At 37.5% G+C, this 26197-nt stretch overlaps 1 protein-coding gene across 2 annotated transcripts in view; it reads left to right on the plus strand.

Moving 5' to 3' along the window:
* The window catches only part of NOX4 (NADPH oxidase 4), a 188354-nt gene that overhangs the window by 73880 nt on the left and 88277 nt on the right, over window positions 1–26197 (plus strand). For both annotated transcript variants that reach the window (NM_001304775.1, XM_024986994.2), the window contains 4 exon segments: window positions 1658–1874; window positions 4413–4577; window positions 4694–4756; window positions 25915–25975. In NM_001304775.1, the coding sequence (NP_001291704.1) occupies window positions 1658–1874; window positions 4413–4577; window positions 4694–4756; window positions 25915–25975 (506 nt within the window).

Consider the following 26197-nt stretch of genomic DNA (forward strand, 5'->3'; position numbering starts at 1 on the left):
GGCAGCCCACCAGGCTCCTCCATCCCTGGGATTCTCCAGGCAAGAACACTGGAGTGGGTTGCCATTTCCTTCTCCAATGCATGAAAGTGAAAAGTCAAAGTGAAGTCGCTCAGTCGTGCCCCACTCCTAGCAACCCCATGGACTGGAGCCTACCAGGCTCCTCTGCCCTTGGGATTTTCCAGGCAAGAGTACTGGAATGGGGTGCCATTGCCTTCTCCTAATTTCTTCCATACTTAGACCATATTTACATTACTTCAAAAAAATGTGTGTGTGGCCTACCCTGGATATTATGTAATGTAATTCACTACCTAGAAGCTCATTACATGTACTGTGTGTTCTCTGATGATTAGTTATGGGAAGAAAGTAAAATAAAATGAAAAGTGAAAGGGAATTGAGCATAAGCATCAGGAGAAAATGAGAGAATGACCAAGTTGAGTAGATGGTACATTCCACCAAAGACTTAAGTCATTGCTTTCCTAACTCTCATATGTTAGATCTATTTCATACCATTATTCTTGTTATAGTCTTTGTTGTTTTAAAATATTATCTTTGTGAAAATCATTTACATAATTATTGTAGCTGTGGTAAACTTAAAGATGTACTTTTTAAATATACTAAAATTATTTGGGTAATTTAAAACATGAAAGTTTAGGGTTAGGGTTAGCATGAAGGGCAATTTTAAAACACTCGTAGCCAACCAAGAAAAAGAATTTTGGAAACTAAAATTTTAATATTTTCAAAATTAAAATAAACATTTCAATGCTTTTCAAAGTCTTAGTTTTTTCTTCAAGATTTACTTATGCAAAAGAAAAAAAACTCATATAAATCTATGATTTGATGCGCTATCCCTATGAAGTAGATCTTACTTAACTCCTTTTGATAAAAAATACAGAACAGAGAAAGTTGAAGACTTATCTTAAATCTCACAAAATATGAAATAATCAGAATGGGATTTTAGGGTTTTAGGTTTTCCTTCCTGATTCATTATTGTGGGCCTTTACTGTGGTTCTTGTTTATGGAGAAATTGAAAAGTACACAGGTTTAGGGTCTTATGGAGTGTATTAATTTTTTTCGGACCATAGGAGATGCACGTTTCCAGTTTCTGTTATCGTGTTTGTTTAACATTTCTCTGTGAATCAGCAAGGCTTGTTTTGTCTCGTCTTAGCCAAATCAAATGTGAACCCTGTACTTTTCCATTTGTGTTTGAAATTATAGTGAAAGTACTCATATTATAGTGTTTATTGAAGTGAAAACTTCTATGTGATTGTATAAATGCTTAATAGACTTGAAATAAAAGCTGTCAAATTCAAGAATATTTGGAAAGATTGCATGCCTCTTCCCTACCATGGATTTATGGATCAGGGTTATGCCTCCAGCATACATGCAGAATTGTCATGGTTTCCAAATTCTATATAGTATCTTCTGTTCATATGGTATATTTTGGGGGAGGGCCAAATTTTTTAATTTAGTTCCACAGTAATGAATTTGTTAAGATTTTTAAGATTTCTCAATTACTGTTATGTAAGACATATGAGAAGCACTTCTTGAATAAATGGTATGTGGAAATCAACAAGAAAAAAAGGTTATTTTATTATACTGTGACTGTGATTTCAATTTCCTTTTTATCTCTTTGTTTTTATTTTTTTATGAAATTTAGAGGGCTGCTGAAGTATCAAACTAATTTAGATACCCACCCTCCTGGCTGCATTAATCTTAATGGAACCCACTACCAGAATACTCATTTACCAGAGCATCTCTCAGAACATTTTCACGAATCTTTTCCTGGAGGATTTTCAAAGCCTGATGAACTTACCCAGAATACATTTGTGAAGATTTGTATGGAAGAGCCCAGGTTCCAAGCTAATTTTCCACAGGTCAGATTAGTCCTGTGTCTTTACTGATCTCTGCAAAGTCCATGTTCCTATAAAAAATTGATCAACATTGCATTTAAACATGTTTTTGAAGGTAATACAGCAGTTATTCCTCCAGAAGAGAAGGTTTCAGGCTGTTTCAGTAGCAAATTAGTACGTGTTATTACATAATAGCCAGCCTACTGTTCAATGAGATAGACCTATGATATTACAGAATATAGAAAATTCCTGTTTAACTCATCATATGATCTTTGCAAATTGTGGCACTGATGCTTGCCATAAGAAAGGTGGCAAAGATACGTTCCTTATGCATTGAGAAAAGTAGGTTGAATAAGAACAATAATAGTGAAAAAACTAGTATTACTAATAATAATTATTACAGTATAGTGTAATATTATGTATAATATTATGAACACTAAGCTGTAAAATAAATTTATTGAATGCTTAGTATCATCTGCTAGGGGCTGTGCTAAAATATACTGTATGCTTTTTTAATATTCACAATAACTCTTTGAAGCAATTACCATCATCCTTAATTTTCTGATGAGGAAATTATGGTATAATATTATTATGGTACAATATTATGTATAATATTATAAATAATGAGTTGTAAAATCAGTTTATTGAATGCTTGATATTATCTGCTTCAAAGTCAAGTCAAGTCGCTCAGTCGTGTCTGACTCTTTGCGACCCCATGGACTATAGCCCACCAGGCTTCTGCGTCCATGGGATTTTCCAGGCAAGAATACTGGAGTGGGTTGCCATTATCTGCTTGGGGCTGTGCTAAAATACATTATATGCATTTTTTTTTAATATTCACAATAACTCTTTGAAGTAATTATTGTCAGCCTTAATTTTCTGATGAGGAAATTGTGGCTTAAATATGTAAATATACTCTGACCAACCTCTATAAACTAACATGTAGGAGAAGAAGAATACAAAACCAAATTACCTTGCTCTTACGAAACCTCTTCCCCAAATAGCCAACTAGTAGTTTGGTAAGAGTCATAATCTTCCCTTGTAGCCATGGGAGCTGCCCACGTGGATATTACACCCTGTATTCTGTGTCTGTACCAAATGAAAGTCGGGAAATAGTGAAATTGAATGTCTGTTTTAAGAAGAAAGGGGAGTCGAAAGATAGTGATCTGTAGATGCCTTTGGAATGAGTGTGTTAGTCTTGTTTTCTTATTAATAACAGTCCTCTAGATTTCTTTTAAGCTTTACAATCTTCAGAGCTTTTCTGGCTTCACACAATGGTTTATGTTAGGGAAGGCAGGTATTGTGAGTCCCATTTCACTTGTGTGATGCCCAAAGGCTAAGCAACTGTCCCAAAGTTGCAGAGGTTGTCCTGTGATGCTTACTCTGCACACAGTTCCTAACTGTTGGGTTGGCCAAAAAGTTCGTTTGGGTTTTTCTATAAGATGGGAATGCAAAAATCTGAATAAACTTTTTGGCCAACCCAATAAATGTGAGGAGCAGGCATGATTTGCATGGAAGGAAGAAGGACCTTCTGGAATAACTCTATAGATTAGGTTTTAAAAGGTGACCATGAAAATACATTTGGGTTGGGGGCCTCCAAGTTTTGAGGGAGATAAAGTGTGTAGTTGTAGGAGAAAGGTTGACCACACAGGCTATGCACTTATCCTGGGATCAGGGTTATGCCTCCAGCATACATGCAAAATTGTCATGGTTTCCAAATTCTAAATAGTATCTTCTGTTCATATTATATTATGTAAAAGTAAATTGTGAACAACACATGTGGTATGCCCATGCTTAAAAATATGTGCATATACATATTTTACATTGGTTATACATTTTGTATATGTATATTATGCATGCATATTGTGTGCATTAAAAATACCTAGGGTTCTCATTTTTTGAAACAAATATTTGACTGGTACATTTTTTACTAAAATACTCCAGATTTACTTGAGCTTTTACTTCTCTTTCTTCTTCCTTTAGAGAAAGATATTGTATATATACAACATATATTCTTGTGGGCCCAGAAGGATATATGAAACAATAAACCACCTGTTAATGGTAGTTATACCCTTGATAGTGGCAAGGTAATTTGGATTTGTATTCTTTTTCTCCTACATGTTAGTTTATAGAGGTTGGTCAGAGTATATTTACATATTTAAGCCACAATTTCCTCATCAGAAAATTAAGGCTGACAATAATTGCTTCAAAGAGTTATTGTGAATATTTAAAAAATGCATGTATTTTAGCACAGCCCCAAGCAGATAATATCAAGCATTCAATAAACTGATTTTACAACTCAGTATTTATAATATTATAGGATAGGGTAGGGTCCTGACATTACTTTCCCTTCTATTTTATACTTTACTCTTGTTTCAGTAAGTTGCAGTGAGCATCTGTTGCTTTTTACTCATTTTTCTTTACACTTTGTTATTTCAAATACAGATTAAATTATCATTGCTGTATTATTACTGTAATGTGTCAAATAAGCAGTGAGGCAGGATATAAAGAGTCCTATAACACAAGTATTTCTTAAAGTGTATTTCAAAAATTCTCCATTAGACCTGGCTTTGGATTTCTGGACCTTTGTGCCTATATTGTGCTGAAAGGCTTTACAGGTGTATCCGGAGCAACAAGCCAGTCACCATCATCTCAGTCACAAGTCATCCGTCAGATGTCGTGGAAATCCGAATGGTCAAAGAAAATTTTAAAGCAAGACCTGGCCAGGTGAGTCAGTGTCCAGCAACTTTTAAAATACCCTTATTCTGTTTTTTCAAAATTAGCATTATTAAGATATTTGAACTTCTTTCTTGGTCATTTAAAAGTTGTTTGTTGTTTTTTAGTATATTATTCTACATTGTCCCAGTGTGTCTGCATTAGAAAACCATCCATTTACTCTCACAATGGTAAGAAACTTGTTTTTGGATTTTCTAATGTTTCGAATGAAATGCATCTTTCTCTTTGTGCGTGTATGCACTCCACCTCATTCTAAAAATCATTCAAGGCTGTCACAATATTCTTAATGTTTAAGTAAACCATCTTTTTACAAGAAATATAATTAGCTAGACAGAAACTTCGTAACCATTAATTATTTTCTTAAAATTTAAACTTCAGGAAATATTATGTTTAATTTATAAAATATTTTTGATTCAAAATGCAGAAAATTTCCTGAATATTTAGACTCTTCTTTTTATAAAATATGTACCAAATTATAAAATGTGCATGGTTTTCTTTAGAGAAATTAAATTTAAGGAACTAGAATACTGTGGGTTGAGATGGAAGCATAAGAAAATGTTTAGAAAAGAAAAAGCTCAGTGTAATTGGCATCTAGGCTGTGTATGGAGAAGGAAAAGGAAAATAAAGTCAGAAAAATAAAATAGAACAAATAATGCGGGGAAATCTAGCTAAATCATGGTATCATCAAATATTGTTAGCCCATTTCCTAATATTATTTTTTGCCTTATACAAATGGCATGAGCCCATTATGAAAAAAGTAAATAATTCAGAAGCATATACGATCACATCATAACTTTTCCTCATTACCCCTCTCCCAAGTCCTGTTCTTGAGTTTGACAAAGTCTTACAGATATTTTCTTACATTCTTTGGCATATATGGGTGTCTGCCATTCATTTGCTGGATCCTTTGTTTTAAAGTTTTCTTTTTTCACTCACCAATAGATTATGGACAACTTTCCATGTTATGTATTTGTAAATGCCTCATTATTTTTAATCACTGTATGTCACGGTAGAAACACAATGTAATTTATTTAAGATTTTCCATTGATGATGGAGGTTAGGATTTTATTCAGTTTCTAACAAAAGTAACTGAGACAGGGACCACGTGTTTACATGTTAGAATTGAACAAATTATGGGGGGAGGTCCAGGAAAACAGCGTGTTGACGTGCTAAAGTTTAGAGATGGAGTTCTGCTGGAATTGGCTGTGCTGTCTGCAGGTCACTTCAGTCGTGTCCAACTCTTTGTGACCCCATGGACTGTAGCCCTCCAGGCCCCTCTGTCCATGAGATTTTCCAGGCAAGAATACTGGAGTGGGTTACCATGCCCTATCCAGGAGATCTACCCGACCCAGGATAGAACCTGTGTCTCTTATGTCTCCTGCATTGGCAGACAGTTCTTAATCACTAGCATGATCTGGAAAGCTCCTATTGGAACCGCTGTTAAATGTAATGTATTATTCAAGTTGAAAACTTGGAAACCTTGGCCAAGTTACTTCATCTTTTTTGTACATTCATTTCTTAGTGTAATATTATATAAAAACAGTAGCTATTCACACACACCTTATGAGTTCAGATGAACTACTACAAATAAAGCACATAGAACACAATCTGAAATGTGAAAATTATCAAGCATGTCAATTTATGTTAGCAAGTCTTATAATTTTTATTTGCAGTTTGAATTTGCCCCTTGAGAGCATGTAATTGTGAGGATGGCTAGGCCAGAAATATTTGTATTTAAGGAATAACACAAACCAAGAGAAAGTGTCAAATGTTTAAAGAAAAAGCAGGAGTTATTTATCTAATCCCTTATGATTATGCAGTGGAGATGAAGAGTAGACTCAAGGGATTAGATGTGGTAGACAGCGTCTGAAGAACTGTGCATGGAAGTTCATACTATTGAACAGGAACCAGTGACTAAAACCATCCCAAAGAAAAAGAAATGCAAAAAGACAAAGTGGTTGTCTGAGGAGGCTTAACAAATAGCTGAGGAAAGAAGAGAAGTGAAAGGCAAGGAAGTAAAGGAAAAGTATACCAAACTGAAAACAGAGTCCCAGAGAATAGAAGGAGAGATAAGAAAGCCTTCTTACATGAACAAAGAAATAGAGGAAAACAACAGAATGGGAAAGACTTTCTCTTTTAGAGATCTCTTCTAGAAAACTAGAGATATCAAGGGAACATTTCATGCAAGGATGGGCATGATAAAGGACAGAAATGATAAGGACCTAACAGAAGCAAAAGGTATTAAGCAGAGGTAGCAAGAGTACACAGGAGAACTATACAGAAAGGTCTTAATGACCTGGATAACCATGATGGTGTGATCACTTACCTAGAACCTTACATCCTGGAGTGTGAAGTCAAGTGGACCTTAGGAAGCATTACTGTGCATGAAGCTAGTGGAAGTAATAGAATTCTAGATGAGCTATTTGAAATCCTAAAAGATGATGCTGTTGAAGTGCTGCACTCGATATGTCAGCAAATGTGGAAAACTCACCAGTGGCCACAGGACTGGAAAAGGTCAGTTTTCATTCCAGTTCTAAAGAAGAGCACTGCCAAAGAATGTTAAAACTATCATACTGTACTCTATCAATTACCAAATTGCGTTCAAGGACAGAAGAGCCTGGAGGGCTACAGTCCATAGGTCCACAAAGAATTGGACAAGACTGAGCAACTGATGCTTTCACTTTCTTTCAGCACGGTAAAGCTCAAAATCCTTGAAGCTAGTCTTAGCAGCATGTGAACTGAGAACTTGGTGGTGTACAAGCTGAGTTTAGAAAAGGCAGAGGAACCAGAGTCAAATTGTAAACATTTTTTGGATCACAGAGAAAGGAAAGGAGTTCCAGAAAAAATCTACATCTGCTTCATTGACAATAGCCTCTGACTGTGTGGATCAGTTAAAACTGAAAAATTTTTAAAGAGATGGGAATGCCAGACCAACTTACCTGTTTCCTAAAAAAACCTGTATTCAGGTCAAGAAGCAGCAGTTAGAACAGAACATGGAACAACAGACTAGTTCCAAGTTGGGAAAGAGTACATCAAGACTGTATATTGTCATCCTGTTTATTTAACTTATATTCAGAGTACATCATGAAAAAAACTGGACTGGATGAATCACACGCTGGAATCAAGATAGTTGGGAGAAATATCAACAACCTCAGATATGATACCACTCTAATGGTAGAAAATGAAGAGGAATTAAGAGCCCCTTGATGAGGGTGAAACAGGAGAGTTGGCTTAAAATTCAGCATTTAAAAAATGAAGATCATGGCATCTGGTCCCATCACTTCATGGCAAGTAGAAGGGGGAAAAGTAAAAACAGTGACAGATTTTCTTTTGTTGATCTCCAGAATCATTGCCAATTGTGACTGCACCCATAAAATTGAAAAGACACTTTCTCTTTGGAAGCAAAGCTATGACAAACCTAGACAGCATATTAAAAAGCAGAGACATCACATTACTGACAAAGGTCCACATAGTCAAAGCTTTGGTTTTTCCAGTAGACATGTATGGATGTGAGAGTTGGACCATATAGAAGACTGAGCACTGAAGAATTGATGCGCTCAAACTGTGGTGCTAGAAAAGACTCTTGAGAGTCCCATGGACAGCAGGGAGATCAAACCAGTCCATCCTAAAGGAAATCAGTCCTGAATATTCATTGGAATATTCATTCAGCTGAAGCTGAAACTTCAATACTTTGGCCACTTGTTGCAAAGAACTGACTCAATGGAAAAGACCCCAATACTGGGAAATATTAAAGGTGGGAGGAGAAGACGGTGGCAGAGGATGAGATGTTAGGTAGCACCACCAACTCAATGGATATGAATTTGAGCAAACTCTGGGAGATAGTGAAGGATGAGGAAGCCTTGAAATCCCAAGGTGTAGAAATATGACTAAAAGGTTCAAAGTTTTATTGTTATAGTTCAGCTGCTCAGTCCTGTCCGACTCTTTCTGACCCCATGGACTAGAGCTCGCCAGGCTCTTCTATCCATGGGATTTCCCAGACAAGAATATTGGAGTGGGTTACCATTTCCTTCTCCATCAGAGTGTGTTGGATGAGGCAAAAAGGGTGGATGCCTGGGATTCTGTATCCATCATAGTTTTTCTTCTCTCTTACTTTCTTCAATTAAGACAAGATTTTTCCTTATTCTTTCTGCTGCTTCTAGGACATTTCTTTGGTTCTCTTAAAGGAACGTGGTTCTCTGAAGATTCCCTAAGAAAAACAAGGGGAAAAGGACCTAAAATAGTTTGGAAAATAGTGCTTACAAAAATCACTTAAAAATTCACAATGTCTTTTACCCCATTAATGGTTTATCAAACATTCTTTAACAAATAGTGCCATTAAATTTTACTCATCCATTTTTTAAACCCATTTTTACTTTCTCACTCTAAGTTCTTTGTCTAAACTAATCTCTTTGCCCTGGGAACCAATTATTGTGTCTTCCATTTATTCACACCCCAAATACCACACATTCTCTTGACCTTTTCCTCTTATAAGACACTGCATATTCTCTTCAGCAATTAGTGCCATTAAATTACTTGTTTAATGCCTGTTTCTCAGGTGGTAAAGAATCTGCCTGCAAGGCAGGAGAACCAAATTCAATCCCTGGGTTAGGAAGATCCCCTGGAGAAGGGCGTGGGAACCAACAACAATATTCTTGCCTGGAGAATCCCTCAGACAGAGGACCCTGGCAAGCTACTGTCCATGGGGTAGCAAAGGATTGGACACAACTGAATGACTAGCATTTCCTCCTAAACCATAAGATTCAGGAGCCCTTTGAAGGATACATTCATAGTTCAGTGTCTGGTACACAGAGTAACACAATATATATCTGTTGAAAGAGTGAAAAACACTTAATATATAGTCAGTGTTTGGGACTTACCTTGAGAAATATTTAAAAGATGGATTATCTTTTCCTTCCATCTCTTACTTGAAAGATAAAGGCAGAGAAAAGAAAAAGAGGAATTAAGGAGAAACATATTGAAAAGCAGAGACATTACTTTGCCAACAAAGGTCCGTCTAGTCAAGGCTATGGTTTTTCCTGTGGTCATGTATGGATGTGAGAGTTGGACTGTGAAGAAAGCTGAGCGCTGAAGAATTGATGCTTTTGAACTGTGGTGTTGGAGAAGACTCTTGAGAGTCCCTTGGACTGCAAGGAGATCCAACCAGTCCATTCCGAAGGAGATCAGCCCTGGGATTTCTTTGGAAGGAATGATGCTAAAGCTGAAACTCCAGTACTTTGGCCACCTCATGCGAAGAGTTGACTCATTGGAAAAGACTCTGAAGCTGGAAGGGATTGGGGGCAGGAGGAGAAGGGGACGACGGAGGATGAGATGGCTGGATGGCATCACTGACTCGATGGACGTGAGTCTCAGTGAACTCTGGGAGTTGGTGATGAACAGGAGGCCTGGCATGCTGCGATTCATGGGGTCTCAAAGAGTCGGACACGACTGAGCGACTGAACTGAACTGAACTCAAGGAGAAGCAAGAAATGCTTTGGCTGATATGACTGTCAGTCAAAGAGCCAGCTTCCAGTCAGATTCTGAGTCTAATCTTTAAGGTCATGATGACTATCTTTAGCTACGAAAAGGAGCAGGAAATGTACTTGTGACAAAGTTGGCTGGGGAAGAACCACTAAAGTCAAGTGCAAACAGTTTCCTGAGAATGTCTGGTCAGAGCCAGCAGGTCATTTTTCACTTCTACTGCCCCATTCTCAGGGCTACCAATGGAAAATTACTTGTTCCTAATTTCTGTTGGTAATTTGACATTTTGAACTGTGGTGCTGGAGAAGACTTTTGAGAGTCCCTTGGACAGCAAGGAGATCAAACCGGTCAGCCTAAATGAAATCAAACTTGAATATTCACTGGAAAGACTGATGCTAAAGGCAGAGCTCCAATACTTTGGCCACATGATGAGACGAGCTGACTCGTTGGAAAAGACCCTGATGCTTTGAAAGACTGAAGGCAGGAGAAGGGGGCGACAGAGGATGAGAAGGTTGGATGGCATACCAACTCAGTGAACATCACTTTGAGCAAACTCCAGGAGATGCTGAAGGACAGGGAAGCCTGGTGTGCTGCAGTCCATGGGGTCACAAAGAATTGGACATGACTGAGCGACTGAACAACATTTGCCAAATGCTCTCAGTATTTTTAGGTTTGCCTTGCAACCTGTAGGTCAAAATAGATCTTGTCTTTGCAAGTGTATGTTTTATATTCACATCCATCCTTATTTTAAACATGGGGTTTTTTTCATATGTTTTGATTATGCCTTATTAAACATCAATTTAAGGTTTGATTGTTTTAAAAATGATTATATCTCATAGATATTTTAAATTGCAACAATAGTTGGCTTCCCAAAAGAATTTTCAAGGCAAAGGAAGATTCTTTTCATCAGACCATCTGTGTACGATGCATTTTGTGTAGGCTTAGGAAACGACTTGTAGCCCTCCCAGATTTGGGGTTTTGCTAGCTGGCTCACTCCTACCATCCCCTAAGGGAGTTTCTGTTTTCATAAAAAAGAAAAGTGGTGAATCCTCTTGCTTCCTGGAAATGAATTTGAGTAAAGCAAAAACATTTCTGGGCTAAATGTTACATTATGCTATTATGTTAATTTACTGTCTTTTCCTGCCATTTCCTTCTTTTGTACAATTACTTCTGTTTGGCACTTACATGTAAAATGAATGCTTTTCAAGCATTTTCACTGGCTAGTTCCTTTATGGGTTCCTTTGAAATAAAACAAAGCAAAACAAAGGGACTTCCCGTATGCCAAACCCCACTAAAATTTTATACACATCTTGTCTTTGTCAAGGATAACAGTACCTACTAATTAAATGCCTAAGAGGTTCCTTCTTAAACTTTGAAAATATTACATTATTTAATTCTTCTACAATTCCAAAGATGTGTATTATTAACTCTGTATGATGCAGAAAATAATGTGACTCAAAGATATCAAATAACATAATTGATTAGTGACACAGGCAAGACAGAAACACAGATCTGCCTGTCTGAAAGGTGTTGTCAGCTATTCCACCCTGGCTGGCTCCTGCCTCACTCCTGACCATGTTCAGTGCATTCCTATTTCTAAAATCCTCTTGCTTTAGGACATACATGTTGGAGTCAACAAAAAATAATTATTGTTTTAAAGAGGAATTTACTGAAACTATAAAAATGTATTTTCAGGAGAAATATGCAATTGAAAGTGTTATATTGTCTACACTACTCAGCTCTTCTAATATTGTGGAAAGTTGAAAGTCAAGTAAATTCCCCTGCTAGAAAAGTCTAATACTTACTTTAATATAGTGTGCCAATATAAGGAAAATTTAAATATATAAAATATACACTGGTCACAAATTCAAGTTGCTTGAATTTCATCTAATTTTTAAAATGGAGATTCAGTTCAGTTCAGTTTAGTTGCTCAGTCATGTTCAACTCTTAGCGACCCCATGGACGGCAGCATGCAGGCCTCCCTGTCCATCGCCAACTCCTGGAACGTACCCAGACTCATGTGCATTGTGTCAGTGATGCCATCAAACAGTCTCATCCTCTGTCATCCCCTTCTCCTCCTGCCTTCAATCTTTCCCAGCATCAGGGTCTTTTCCAGTGTGTCAGTTCTTCATATCAAGCGGCCAAAGTGTTGGAGTTTCAGCTTCAACATTGGTCGTTCCAATGAATGTTCGGGACTGATTTCCTTTAGGATGGACTGGTTGGATCTCCTTGCAGTCCAAGGAACTCTCAAGAGTCTTCTCCAACACCACAGTTTAAAAGCATCAATCCTTTGGCACTCTCTTTATAGTTAAACTCTCCCATCCATAAATGACTACTGGAAAAACCATAGCTTTGACTAGATGGATCTTTGTTGGCAAAGTACTGTCTCTGCTTTTTAATATGTTGTCTAGGTTGGTGGTAGTTTTTCTTGCAAGGAGCAAGTGTCTTTTAATTTCATGTCTGCAGTCACACAATCTGCAGTGATTTTGGAGCCCCCAAAATAAAGTCTGTCACTGTTTCCATTGTTTCTCCTTCTATTTGCCATAAAGTGATGGGACCAGATGCCATGATCTTAGTTTTCTGAATGTTGAGTTTTAAGCCAAGTTTTTCACTCTCCTCTTGCACTTTCCTTAAGAGACTCTTTAGTTCTTCTTCACTTTCTGCCATTAGGGTGGTGTCATCTGCTAAAAGGGTGGTGTCATCTGCCTATCTGAGGTTACTGATATTTTCCCCAGCAATCTTGATTCCAGCTTGCGCTTCTTCAGCCTGGAATTTCTCATGATGTACTTTGCATATAAGTTAAATAAGCAGGGTGACAGTAGACAGCCTTGACGTACTCCTTTCCCAATTTGGAACAGTCTGTTGTTCCATGTCCAGTTCTAACTGTTGCATCTCTACCTCCATGCAGATTTCTGAGGAGCCAGGTCAGGTGGTCTGGTATTCTCATCTCTTTAAGAATTTTCCACAGTTTGTTGTGATCCACACAGTCAAAGGCTTTGGCATAGTCAATAAAGCAAAAGTATATGTTTTCCTGAAACTCTCTTGCTTTTTCAATGATCAGCAGATGTTGAAATTTGATCTCTGGTTCCTCTGCGTTTTCTAAATCCAGCTTGAACATCTGGAAGTTCATGGTTCACGTATTGCTGAAGCCTGGATTGGAGAATTTTGAGCATTACTTTACTAGTGTGTGAGATGAGTGCAATTGTACGGTAGTGTGAGCATTCTTTGGCATTGCCTTTCTTTGGGATTGGAAGGAAAACTGACCTTTTCCAGTCCTGTGGCCACTGTTGAGTTTTCCAAATTTGTTGGCATATTGAGTGCAGCACTTTCACAGCATCATCTTTCAGGATCTGAAATAGCTCAACTGGAATTCCATCACCTCCACTAGCTTTGTTTGTAGTGATGCTTTCTAAGGCCCACTTGACTTCACATTCCAGGATGTCTGGCTCTAGGTCAGTGATCACACCATCGTGATTATCTGGGTCATGAAGATCTTTTTTGTACAGTTTTTCTTTGTATTCTTGCCACCTCTTCTTAACATCTTCTGGTTTTGTTAGGTCCTACTATTTCTGTCCTTTATTGTGCTCATCTTTGCATGAAATGTTCCCTTGGTATCTCTAATTTCCCTGAAGAGATCTCTAGTCTTACCCATTCTATTGTTTTCCTCTATTTCTTTGCATTGATTGCTGAGGAAGGCTTTCTTATCTCTCCTTGCTATTCTTTGAAACTCTGCATTCTAATGGGTATATCTTTCTTTTCTCCTTTGCCTTTTGCTTCTCTTCTTTTCTCAGCTATTTGTAAGGCCTCCTCAGAGAACCATTTTACCTTTTTGCATTTCTTTTTCTTGGGGATGGTCTTGATCACTGCCTCCTGTACAATGTCACCAACCTCCATCCATAGTTCTTCAAGCACTCTGTCTATCAGATCTAATCCCTTGAATCTGTTTGTCACTTGTGCTATATAATCATAAGGGATTTGATTTAGGTCATACCTGAATGGTCTAGTAGTTTTCCCTACTTTCTTCAATTTAAGTCTGAATTTGGCAATAAGGAGTTGATGATCTGAGCCACAGTCAGCTCCCGTTCTTGTTTTTGCTGACTGTATAGAGCTTCTCCATCTTTGGCTGCAAAGAATAAAATCATTCTGATTTGAGCATTGACCATCTGGTGATATCCATGTGTAGAGTCTTCTCTTGTGTTGTTGGAAGAGAGTGTTTGCTATTACCAGCGTGTTCTCTTGGCAAAACTCTGTTAGCCTTTGACCTGCTTCGTTTTGTACTCCAAGGCCAAATTTTCGTGTTACTCTAGGTAACTCTTGGCTTCATACTTTTGCATTCTAATCCCCTATGATGAAGAGGACATCTTTTTTGGGTGTTAATTCTAGAAGGTTTTGTAGGTCTTCATAGAAATGGAGATTATGCTTTTACATCTGAAAATGGAAAAAGTTGGTGCAAAGATAAGGTACAGAAGCACTGTAGTATTTTTCATAATTTCAGTCAAAATAAAGCTAAGTTTTGAGCACTGGTTTAATAGAAACCCAAAGACTGGAGTTTTCATTACTTAGAGTGCTTCATCATTTCTTATACTTGACATTGACTTTGCTACATAAAGAAGGCATGCTAATTTGATGGGTCTTTTCAGAATGTTGTGATTGTTTTTTGCTATAGCACTTGCCTTCTCTCAGGGTACAACCAGCAGGCACATGTTTGGTGACTAAAGTTGATGGAGATCAGAGGGTGTTGTGTAGACCATAGATTTTGGAATCCTGAACAACTTGGATTAGATCCACCACTTACTAGTACTATGATCTTGGACAAGATAATTAACACACGTATCCTCTGTTTACTTCTTTATAAAACATGGATAATAATAATAACTGGAACTCAGCATTCAAAAACTAAGATCATGGCATCTAGTCACATCACTTCTTGGCAAATAAATGGGGAAACAATGGAAATAGTGACAGACTTTATTTTCTTGGGCTCCAAAATTACTGCAGACGGTGACTACAGCCAAGAAATTAGAAGACGCTTGCTCCTTGGAAGAAAAGCTATGACAAACCTAGACAGCATATTAAAAAGCACAGACATTACTTTACCAATAAAGGTCTGTCTAGTCAAAACTATGGTTTTTCCAGTAGTCATTTTTGGATGTGAGAGTTGGACCAAAAAAGAAGGCTGAGCTCCAAAGAATCGATGCTTTGAACTGTGGTGTTGGAGAAGATGAGAGTCCTTTGGACTGCTCCAAGATCCAACCAGTCCATCCTGAAGGAAATCAGTCCTGAGTATTCATTGAAAGGACTGATGCTGAAGCTGAAACTCCAAGACTTTGGCCACCTAATGCGAAGAGCTGACTCATTTGAAGAGATCCTGATGCTCGGAAAGATTGAAAGTGGGAGGAGAAGGGGACAAAAGAGGATGAGATGGTTGGATGACATCACCGACTCAATAGACATGACTATGAGCAAACTCTGGGAGATAGTGAATGACAGGGGAAGCCTGTTCTGCTGCAGTTCATGGGGTCTTAAAGAGTTGGACATGACTGAGTGACTGAACAATAATGTAGCTCTGAATATGAATTTAAAAGATATCAGATCAGATCAGATCAGTCGCTCAGTCGTGTCCGACTCTTTGCGACCCCATGAATCGCAGCACGCCAGGCCTCCTAAAAGATATAACCAAGTGCTAAGTGTGGTGCTTGGTACACAGTAAGTGCTAAGTCAGTTAGAAATTGTTATGATTTTTTTTTTCTGATAATGACTGACCAATCAAAATGGAATTAAACTGAATTTTTTTTTTTTTTTTGCTTCTTTCTCCATCATGAAATAACTGATTGAGCTGTGATCACAGAGTGGTTTAGAAACGGTCATTTGAAGGACTGATGGTGCCTCTTGTGGTTTACTAGCCCTTAGGATTGGATGTTTCAGGTTGGGCTTCCAGAAAAACAGATTGAGAGTAGAGATTCGCATGCCAGAAATTTGTCAGGGAGTGTGCTTAGATCAAGAGCTTCCTAGGTGGCGCTAGTAGTAAAGATCCTGCCTGGCAATGCAGGAGGCATAAGACAAATGGGTTCTATCCTTGGGTCAGGAAGACTCCCTGAAGGAGGGCATGCCAAGCCACTCCAGTATTCTTGCCTGGAAAATCCCATGAACAGAGGAGCCTGTTGGGCTACAATCCTTGGGTTGCAAAGATTTGGACATGACTTGGGTGACTTAGTGTGCCCGTACACACAGGCACAGGTCCACATGTGGTAAGGAGTGAGGGACAGATGAGGCAAGATAAAAGTTCAACTGTGATGTAGATGTGACAGAGGCCTCAGCAGGTCACACAGGAGCTCTGGGAGGAAAATGATAGTCCTGAACTGTCCTTCCTTGAAGTCAGGAGGACAAATCCTTATACTCCCAAATTACAGTCCTTGGATTTGATGCTTAGACATGGGTGGAGAAGCTTTCTGCTGTGAATGGTGATTCCTCGGGAGAGTCTCAGAAGTGAACTCAGCAGGCAACACTTTTTAGCAGCTAGGAGATAGGGGAGATGAGAGTTTTAATGCTGAAAACTGGCCAAAGGGAGGAGGGAGGAGGACCTGAACAGTTTCCACTATACATGACAGTTAGATGTTGTTGTTGTTCAAGTACCAAGTCTGTACCACTCTCTGCAACCCCATGAACTGCAGCACGTCAGGCCTCCCCATCCCTCACCATCTCTCAGGGTTTGCCCATGCCCATTTCCATTGAGTCGGTGATGCCATTCAACCACCTCATCCTCCGTCACCCTCTTCTCCTCTGCCTTCAGTCTTCCCCTGTGTGAGGGTCTTATCCAATGAATTGGATAAGTATTGGAGCAATGCAGGAGACCCACATTTGATCCCTGGGTTGGGAAGATCCTCTGAAGAAGGAAATGGCAACCCACTTCAGTATTCTTGTCTGGAGAATTCCATGGACAGAGGAGCCTGGCGGGCTACCGTCCATAGGGTCACAAAAAGTTAGACACAACTGAGTGACTAGCAGATAGATATATTTAAATTTATGTATGTATATGTGTTTTTATGTTTTTATAACTATAAACATGTAAAAGATGTATTAAAATATACCTTTTGTGAGATAATTCTGTTTTCAAAAGTTAAACTTGAGACACATATAAATTCTAGTTTATCGAAAGTTCTTGAACTTTAAAAATGTGTAGTCCAAACAGCACATTTACTTGTTTCTTTGGCTGCTGTGGGGGAAGGAGGTACCTAAAGCATAAATTATTTAAAGGATCGAAGAAACCAAAGTAACACAGTTGATGACAAAGTTGAAGTCAAAATTCAAGTTTTCTGGTTCTCCATCTTTCAGTCTTTATTGGCTTAAAATCTTGGGTAGAATTCTCATTTTATTTTTGACCAAGTAGTTGATCTCTTAAGTGTTTTCTAGCTGTTCTCTGTAATTACCAAAGTTGGGATTTTCTACCAAAACAAATGCATTAAGGAATGCTCTCATCTAATTTGAAGCATAAATCAGAGATAGTTTTAAAAAAGCCAAAACTTAAGAAAGCATGAAACCTATTGCTTACTACTGAGTGTAGTATCTCTTAGTATTTAACTGAGATAGATATTAATTATTATTAATTTTATGTGAATTTCAAATAATACAGAACATGATTTTTATAGTAGTAATTGATTAAAGTTTTCATAATATCTCTATATCCTTTCATTATTGTTTTTTATCCAAAATTAGGCATGTGCTTTCCTGACATCTGTATTCTAAGTTGTATGATTCATTATTTTTAAGCTTGGATAACCTGATTTCACATATTTTTCCATGAGTCACAGGAAAGTCTAGTTGTTAGTCTGTTATTGTCTGTACTTTTTACATAGCATGCCTGCATTTCCCATCATTTTTCTGCTTTTTGTTTTTCATCTTTCATCCAGTCACTTGGGTTTAGTCTTTCCCATTTTCAGTGAAAACCAGACAAGAATGGCCATGGATTTCTTAAGACTGGCAAAGTATTTTTTAAAATTATTTATTTAATTCCATGGATTTAAGTAAAACCAGAAAGTCTTCATCAGTTGTTTTGATCTTGGGTCTTGGTCTCATCTATTTGACTCTTAAAAATTGCTTTTCTCTAGGGTTTAACAAATCTTTTGCTTAGGTACATTAGAAACTCAGCTGAGATAGATGATAGATTAGCAAGGCAACAGTGTGTCTTAAACATAGAGCAGGCACGGTGATAGGAATCGCTCCAGAAGGTCACTAGTGTTTGGGAAACTTAACAGGGTATCTGAATTCTCTGAAAAGTTGATATTATCTAATTGTTCTAGTTTGACTTTTTCCCTGGAGAAAATATTCTTTCGGTGCCTGATATGAGCCTGCATGATATATGAACTCAAATAGGTCAGTGTATTCAGAGCAAACCTGTTGTTTAATATTAAACTTGATCTATTCAATTGGTATTTTTGAATGCTTCCTTTTACTTAGGTACCAAAGAGAAAATGATCAATAAGATCCTTTCTTGACTTCAGATCTCCGTTCAGCTACTGCCCCATTTCTCACTTCTTTAATTCTTCTCCTCTTATTCCTTCTTAAATCCACCAACTTTTGCCCATACCACTCTACTTAAACATTTCTGAGGTCAACAGTGCCCATGTTATTTCTAGGTCCAAGGGTCATTTCCCAGTCCGCAATTGGATTGACCTTTCAGCACCATTTGGCCTAGCTGATCACTTCTTTATTGACATACTGCTTTCATTTGGCTTCCAGGATATTTGTGTCCTTGGTTTGTGTCCTTGGTTTCCGGGTACTTTTACTCAGTTTTTTTTTTTTTTTTTTGCTGTTCCTCATCATCCCATGACCTGTAAATATAAGAACACTCCAGTGTCCATTCCTTGAATTTCTTTTCCTCTCCAGCTAGATTCATTTATCTAATGGTCTTATCTAATCTTGATGTATCTGTATACTATCATCTTCCAAATTTATGTCTCCAGCCCAGGCCCCACCTCTGAAATTCAAGAACCTATATTCAGTTGTCTACAAGGAACTTCCACTTGGGTGTCTAACAGACATCATAAATTAACATTTCTAAAATTGAACAATCTTTACCTACCTTCTCCTGCTTCAGTTAATACCAGCTCAGTTGTCCAGGTTGCTCAAGTTGAAAATCTGGACATTGTTCTTGACTTTTGTCGTTTTTTTTTAAAAACATAGTCAACAATCCACCCACAGATTTTCTTGGTTCTGCCTCTGAAATATATTCACCATTTCTGTTGGTGCCACCCAGGTCCTGTCTACGACTCTCTTAATAGCCTCCTGGTGGCTCTCCATCCATCTGCCTTACTCACCTACCATTTAATCTTAACAAGCAACCAGGGTGATCATGTTGAAGTGAAAACCAGATCATGTCATTTTTCTGTTCAAACACCAGGCAGTTCTCACCTTGAGTTATAGTTGGTATCTGTTGACTTGTATCTGTGTGTGTGTGTGTGTAGTGTGTGTGTGTGTGTGTGTGTGTCTGAGTGAGTTGGGGAGGTCAGAGATCAGTGTGTCTGGAATACACTAAGACGAAGGAAAGATGGTAGGAGATAAGGTCAGAGAAATCACGAGGAGTCAGATTTGGTAGGTTTGTATAACACTGCAAGGGCTTTCGCTTTTACTTTGAGAGAGGAAGGAGCCATTGGAGGTCTCTGGGTGGAGGAAGGACATCATCTGGCTTACTTTTTAACAGGGTCACTCTGGCTGCTGTGTTAAGATGAAGGGAGAAAGGAGCAGAGCAGAGGACCAGTTGGGAGGCTGCTGAGGTCATCCAGTCGGGGTGTGACGATGCTCAGAGTGGAGCTGGTGGCAGTTCCTGATATATTTGAAAGTTAGAGTTAGCAGGATTTCTTGTTAGACTGGGTATGTGAAGGACATAGAAGAGGTAAGGTTTGGTTTGGTTTGGTTTGGTCTGAGCAACTGGAGCTGCATTAACTAAGATAGGGAGGGCTGTGGAGAGAGCAGGTCATGATGAGGATTTGTAGAGCTCAGTCTGGGAGGTGTAAATGTGAAACGGCACTCAGGCTACTTGTATTAAATCTTTCCTGTGCAGGTTGTTCCTGCATCCTGAGCCCTTTTTGGCCCACCTCTGCTTGTCCCACTTGTGTTTGGTCTTCTGGGAATAGAGTTGCCTGCCTTGTGCTTGAGGTGACGTAATTTGGGGACATCAAGTTATCGCATACACAGACATGGACACTTCTCTTTTTTAATAAATTATATAAAGCCAAGCTCAGCTTTCTCCTACTGTCTCTTTAAGACTTGAGTTTTCCCAAACTTATGTAGGAAGGATGGACTTTGTTCTCAAGGTGATCCCCTTTTTGAAGATAGTGGGATTTCAGCTCTGAAATTTGTTTCAGTCAGTTCCCAAACCACCATCTCATCCTGACATCCTGAGATAAATGTACACATTCCACTGAAGTCAGCGAAGATCTCATTTACATACATTTCTAGGAGCTTTCTGTTTAATATTTAGCATATTTTTTCATGTAAATATATGACTAAATACTAATTTTTCCTTCAAGTAAAACAGTAAATACTGAAATGTTATATTTGTCAAAATGTTTAGCGTCAAGATGTCACACTAACTGTGATGGGTTTTTCACTTCTGGCTCATTATCTCCTGTCCTACTTTTAGAACAGTCCTCAGTTGTGAAATTACAGGAGCTCCTGTAACTTTGTAATACTTAAAACATAAATGTTGAATGAATAAATTTTAGAAGAATCGCCCATTGTTGAAGTCCTTATTCACTATCAGGTTAATTCTCCAGTGTCACATTAACTGATACTTGAATGCATATCTGCTGAGTGTAAGACGATGTGGAATACATAATGATTTAGAAATAATTCTTGATCTCAAGACACTTAAGTCTGTTAATACCAGAAAAAAATTATACCAAATTAAAGAAGTGGAATCATAATAAAGGATGTAAAAGTCAAGTAATTTGGAATTTCAGGGAAGTTAAGAATTTTTGTTGCATGGGAAAATGAGATTTCTTCATGAAAGTGGTGGCCGTTGAGATACGTCTTAAAGAATTGCTAATGTTCAGTATGAGAAATGGGAATGAAGTCATTATTAATAGTATGTGGGGAAATGAAGAAACAAGAAAATATACTAGTTGATCCATGTTGGTTTAGCTGGATTAGACTGAATCAAAGAGAAACAATGGAATATAAAACTGGAAAGGGTTTGGAACAAATGTGGTTGGTCATAGACTGTAGGAAAGAAAGAATACGTGGATTTTCCTATGAAAGTGTTAGTTGCTCAGTCGTGTCCTACTCTTTGCAACATGTACTGTAGCCCACCAGGCTCCACGGTCCGTGGAATTCTCTAGGCAAGAATACTAGGGTTGCCGTCCCCTTCTCCAGGGGATCTTCCCCTACCCAGGGACTGAACCCAGGTCTCATGCACTGCAGGCAGATTCTTTATCACCTGAGCCACCAGGGAAGCCTATAAAATGTATTTTCCTATAAAAGGACACGAAAGGTTAATCAATAGGAGACTGCTATGATCAGATATTTTCTTTGGTAATATGATTTGAAAGAACTTGAAAGTTGATTGAATTCTAGCAGGAAGAGAAATACCTGGCAGTACTCTGAGATTTGAACCTCTTTTCTGGTAGGATGTAGGTTCTATGTCCAGATCTATGGGAATTAGAAAAAGATAATTTGGAAAATAAGATAATAGTAATTTTGGATGTGTTACAATTTAGAGTGAATTTCAGGTGAAAATTATCTAGCAGGCATAGAAAATGTGAAGCTAGCACTTTGGAAAAGAGATTTAAAAATAAAGATGTGATAATAATGATTAAAGAACATCATATTCTGTGATCATTTTCTCTGGTTTAAGATATTTGTTACATTAAAAATTTAATGCTTACTATAATAACATGCATTTTAGAATTATTTTTATTTTTTATTGCAAACCTCTTGATTTAAAAAGAAACCCCTTGTGGCTTTCAAATTTCTTTTCCTGTTGGATAAATTCTTGTGCAGTGACATCATTTTTACATTTTGTTCTCAAATGTAAGATGATTATGTAATATCTGTTTATATTTTTGTCAGAAAGTTATAAAATCATTAGTCATTTGAGCACATTAGAAACCCAATATCATTTTGAACAAATAATTTGAAGACAAGATTTATTTTTCTCTAGGATATCAAAGCACACTTTCCTCCAGGGCTGTTGTTGCAAATTCTGTCACTTTATCTGCTACTGCTAAGTCACTTCGGTCGTGGCCGACTCCGTGTGACCCCATAGACGGCAGCCCACCAGGCTCCCCCGTCCCTGGGATTCTCCAGGCAAGAACACTAGAGCGGGTTGCCATTTCCTTCTCCAATGCATGAAAGTGAAAAGTGAAAGTGAAGTCGCTCAGGCATGTCCGACTCAGCGTCCCCATGGACTGCAGCCCACCAGGCTCCTCCGTCCATGGGATTTTCCAGGCAAGAGTACTGGAGTCGGGTGCAGTTGCCTTCTCCTTGTCACTTTATCTACTTCTCCTTAAACTAGGTGATGACTATTCTGCTACTTACATTAAGGTCAACATCAGCCATACTCCATTCCTTTCCCCTAGGAAACTTAAGTGAGACTAAAATAAGACTCAGCAATGCTTTGATGTTTATATTTAAAATTAAACTTTTAAAATATTTAAAATCATAAATATTAAAAAGCATAATTTTTAAATAAATGTGTATGAAATGAGTTATTTTCTCTGTCTTCAATTTACCTCCCAGGAGTTAATATTTTTTAAATATATATTCTCGTCAGTGTATTTCTGTGTATTGAGGAAGAATACTAATATCTGTTTTTATTTTAATAATGTGAACTTTATTACATGTATTTTCCTTCAATGTTTTTAACCAAAAATTTGTCATTACCATATTTCTTTATAATGTTCTAAGAGAAGACAACCATAGATATGAATATTATTTATTCCCTTTCAGAAGTTTTCTAAGCAACTTTAAAAAGACGGTGAAACAACATTAAAGAATCTCTACACTGCTTTAGACAACATCAATGAATCCGAACATTATTTGTGGAAAGCTACTAACATGTGATTCTAAGATTTTCAGTCATTGTTTCAAAACACACATGCAGAAGTCATTCTGTGTGCTATTCTGTTCTGGCCTCCTTCAAATTTGGGGTGATGTGGTTGGGAAAAGACTCTGTTAAAATCTATCTTCTTAATTCCTAGCAAGTTTGAGGAAGTATCAGTGATTTATAACGGCATTATTCCCAAGAGTTTGGGAGAAACAATATTGAGTTTCCTCTACTCACAACTAGATCAGCTTTTAAAGCTGTCCTGATGCATTTGGCCAGCATTTAGAAGAGGGAGGTTTAAAGACTACTACAAGACATGAGGGAATGTTAAAATCATATGTAGTTATCATTCATAGGATCTGCACTGAAAGAATAGAACAGAGATGTGAATATTTGGCAAAATGCACATTTCCTTTAGAATACATTATAAGGTTAAATCAAGCCAGATGCACACTCAGACATGCAAAGACTAACTTTGTTGCTCCCTGTTCTGTCTTCTTGGCTTAGGTCTTCTTTTCATAACCTGAGATGTAATTCACAGTAAGGGAAACATCAAGAGACATGTGGACAATCAGATTAGTAGCCTAGAACTCTGCTGAGAGCCTTGCTTTCTGGCGGCTGCAGCTTTTACTCCATAGAAGCTCTGGCCGGCATTAAGTAGTGTGAAGCCAGAGTAGTGGGTGGTCTTTACAGATCACATCATTTTGTTTGGAGATTTACTAATGACAAAACTAATTGGAGTTATTAAAAATTAAAATGTAATTTAAATAATTTAATATTAGACCAAAAATTGTAAGTAGAATAATACAATTTTAATAGTATCAATAATATTTAAATAGTATAATTTTTGTAATATTTTGATGTGTTTCAATATTTTAAACTACTATTCATAGTAATAATCCTATTAGAAACACTGACTGTCAAATTGTGGTTTGGAAATTCCAAGTTAACAATAGATCTCAACCCTGAACATGTGCTTTTTAGTTTACAATTTGTCATGAACAGATGATGAATACCTAACTATTTATTTAGTGTTTTCATTGACTTCCAGTCTATGATTCTTCTTTGATGAGTTTTTACATATCTCCATGGTGTCTTCACCTTCCTTTATCTCTTTTCCTTAGAGCATCCTTATGTGACCTATATTAATTGGTCAACACGGTGAGCTCGAGGATCTTCAACTTGCTTCATGTAACCCATTCTGTATTACAGGGCCCTCAGAGCCACTGCCATTTTCTTTTATCTGTGCTTTAACTTCAGTCCATATTTTTCTTTAATTGATATTGTTGTACATTGATTCTAAGGGCTTCTCCAGTAGCTCAGCTGTGAAGAATTCACCTGCAATGCAGGAGAAGTGCAGGAGACCAGGGTTCACTCCCTGGGTTGGGAACATGCCCTGGAGAAGGAAATGGCAACCCACTCCAGTATTCTTGCCTGGGAATCCCATGGATAGAGGAGCTTGGCAGACTACAGTCCGTGGGGGTCACAAAGAGTTGGGCAGGACTTATTGACTAAACAACAACACATTGATTCTACTCATCTTCAACAAATCCTTTTTTCTCCTCTACTCCATTTGATTTCTCATGCAGTCCTTACCCATTTTCCATATCTTTGCTTTAGTGGAGACAGTGGCCTGCCACAGTTTAGAAGTGTATAGACAGACCTGGATCCAAACTCTGTCCTGGATCTACTCTACTCAATTTTCTTAACTATACAAGACAACTCACCAGGGTTATCATGAGCTTTTAGAAATGAACTTGGCAGTGCCTTTGGCCCATGGTACTCAATGAACACTGTGCAGTCACATGCACATGATCCCTTACCCATAACTCTTATGTTAGATGTATTTTCAGAATTCAGAATTTCTAGGCTTTTTAAAAAATAAAAAGTATACATATTTAATATATTACATAAGATCTTTAACAGGATATGAGGCAGCATTCTTAAACAAATGAGTATTTCATTAGGAAAGTACTTCTGTATAAAAGTTCATTAACCTCACATCATTACCTTCCCATCAATTCAGTTGGATAGTACCACCAAATGGGCCATTTAAAAAAACTCATTTTTGAGAAATTTTGAATTTTAGAATTGTGGAAGGAGGTTTGGATTCTTAAAAGGAGATTCTGCATTTTCTTATTGTGAACTGAAAATTATTCTCCCATTTTTGCTATGTGGCTATTTTCTATATTTCCCAAACGTGGGACCACAGATACTTTTTCTTACCTCCAGTACCACAGTTCACTCCCTTTTCCAGGTACGCTTACATTTTATGCTAGATTTTTTTTGAGAATTAAGGGAGAGAATGAAATAAAACTCTTTCAGTAGGAGTTCCTTCACTGGACATAATGAAATCAGGTCATGCTGATAATTTTTTTTTTTTCATTTCACTGGAATTTATTAGAATGTGAAGTGTATAATAATATCTGTAAAGAAAAAGGCACTAAAATCATTAGTCTCCATTTCTTCCTTTGTGGTTAAAAGCTGTGTCCTCATAAATATTTCCACTCAGAGGATACTTAAGCAAGATTTGTGATTAGATACCCTAGCAGTTTTAGGCTATATGTATTGTTTGTTTTATATAAATATGTATGGATTTTTAGAGAAATGGATATGGTCTTATTGACTGCTTGGCATTGCTTTATTTTTCCCCCACTAATGAGGATCTGTATAGATTTTTAGTCCATTCCTTTCTATTTTCTATTGATTTTGGAGATATGCTATGAGAAGAAAAGTAGTAATTGAATCACAGTCTGGTAATACATAATTATTATTCAGAATTGATTCCAGTATTTATTTATTTTTTAGTGTCCTACTGAAACCAAAGCAACATTTGGGGTCCACCTTAAGATAGTAGGAGACTGGACAGGTATGTAGAACATAGAGTTTTAAAATATATGCTTTGAAAATAGTAGGTTGAACAATAATTTTAATGTTTAACTAATGGAACGACCAACATGTTTAGAAATGTATGATGTTCTCAAGCTGCTGTTTTGTTTTCCTTCTTCGCTTGTACATTTTTGATATTCAAGTGTTATCTTTTTTCCTTGTAAGATGTATTTTTGGAGTTGGGATACCTTGGATATCGGTA

Source organism: Bos taurus, chromosome 29, assembly GCF_002263795.3.
Source record: "Bos taurus isolate L1 Dominette 01449 registration number 42190680 breed Hereford chromosome 29, ARS-UCD2.0, whole genome shotgun sequence".
In the NCBI taxonomy this organism is placed as follows: domain Eukaryota; kingdom Metazoa; phylum Chordata; class Mammalia; order Artiodactyla; family Bovidae; genus Bos; species Bos taurus.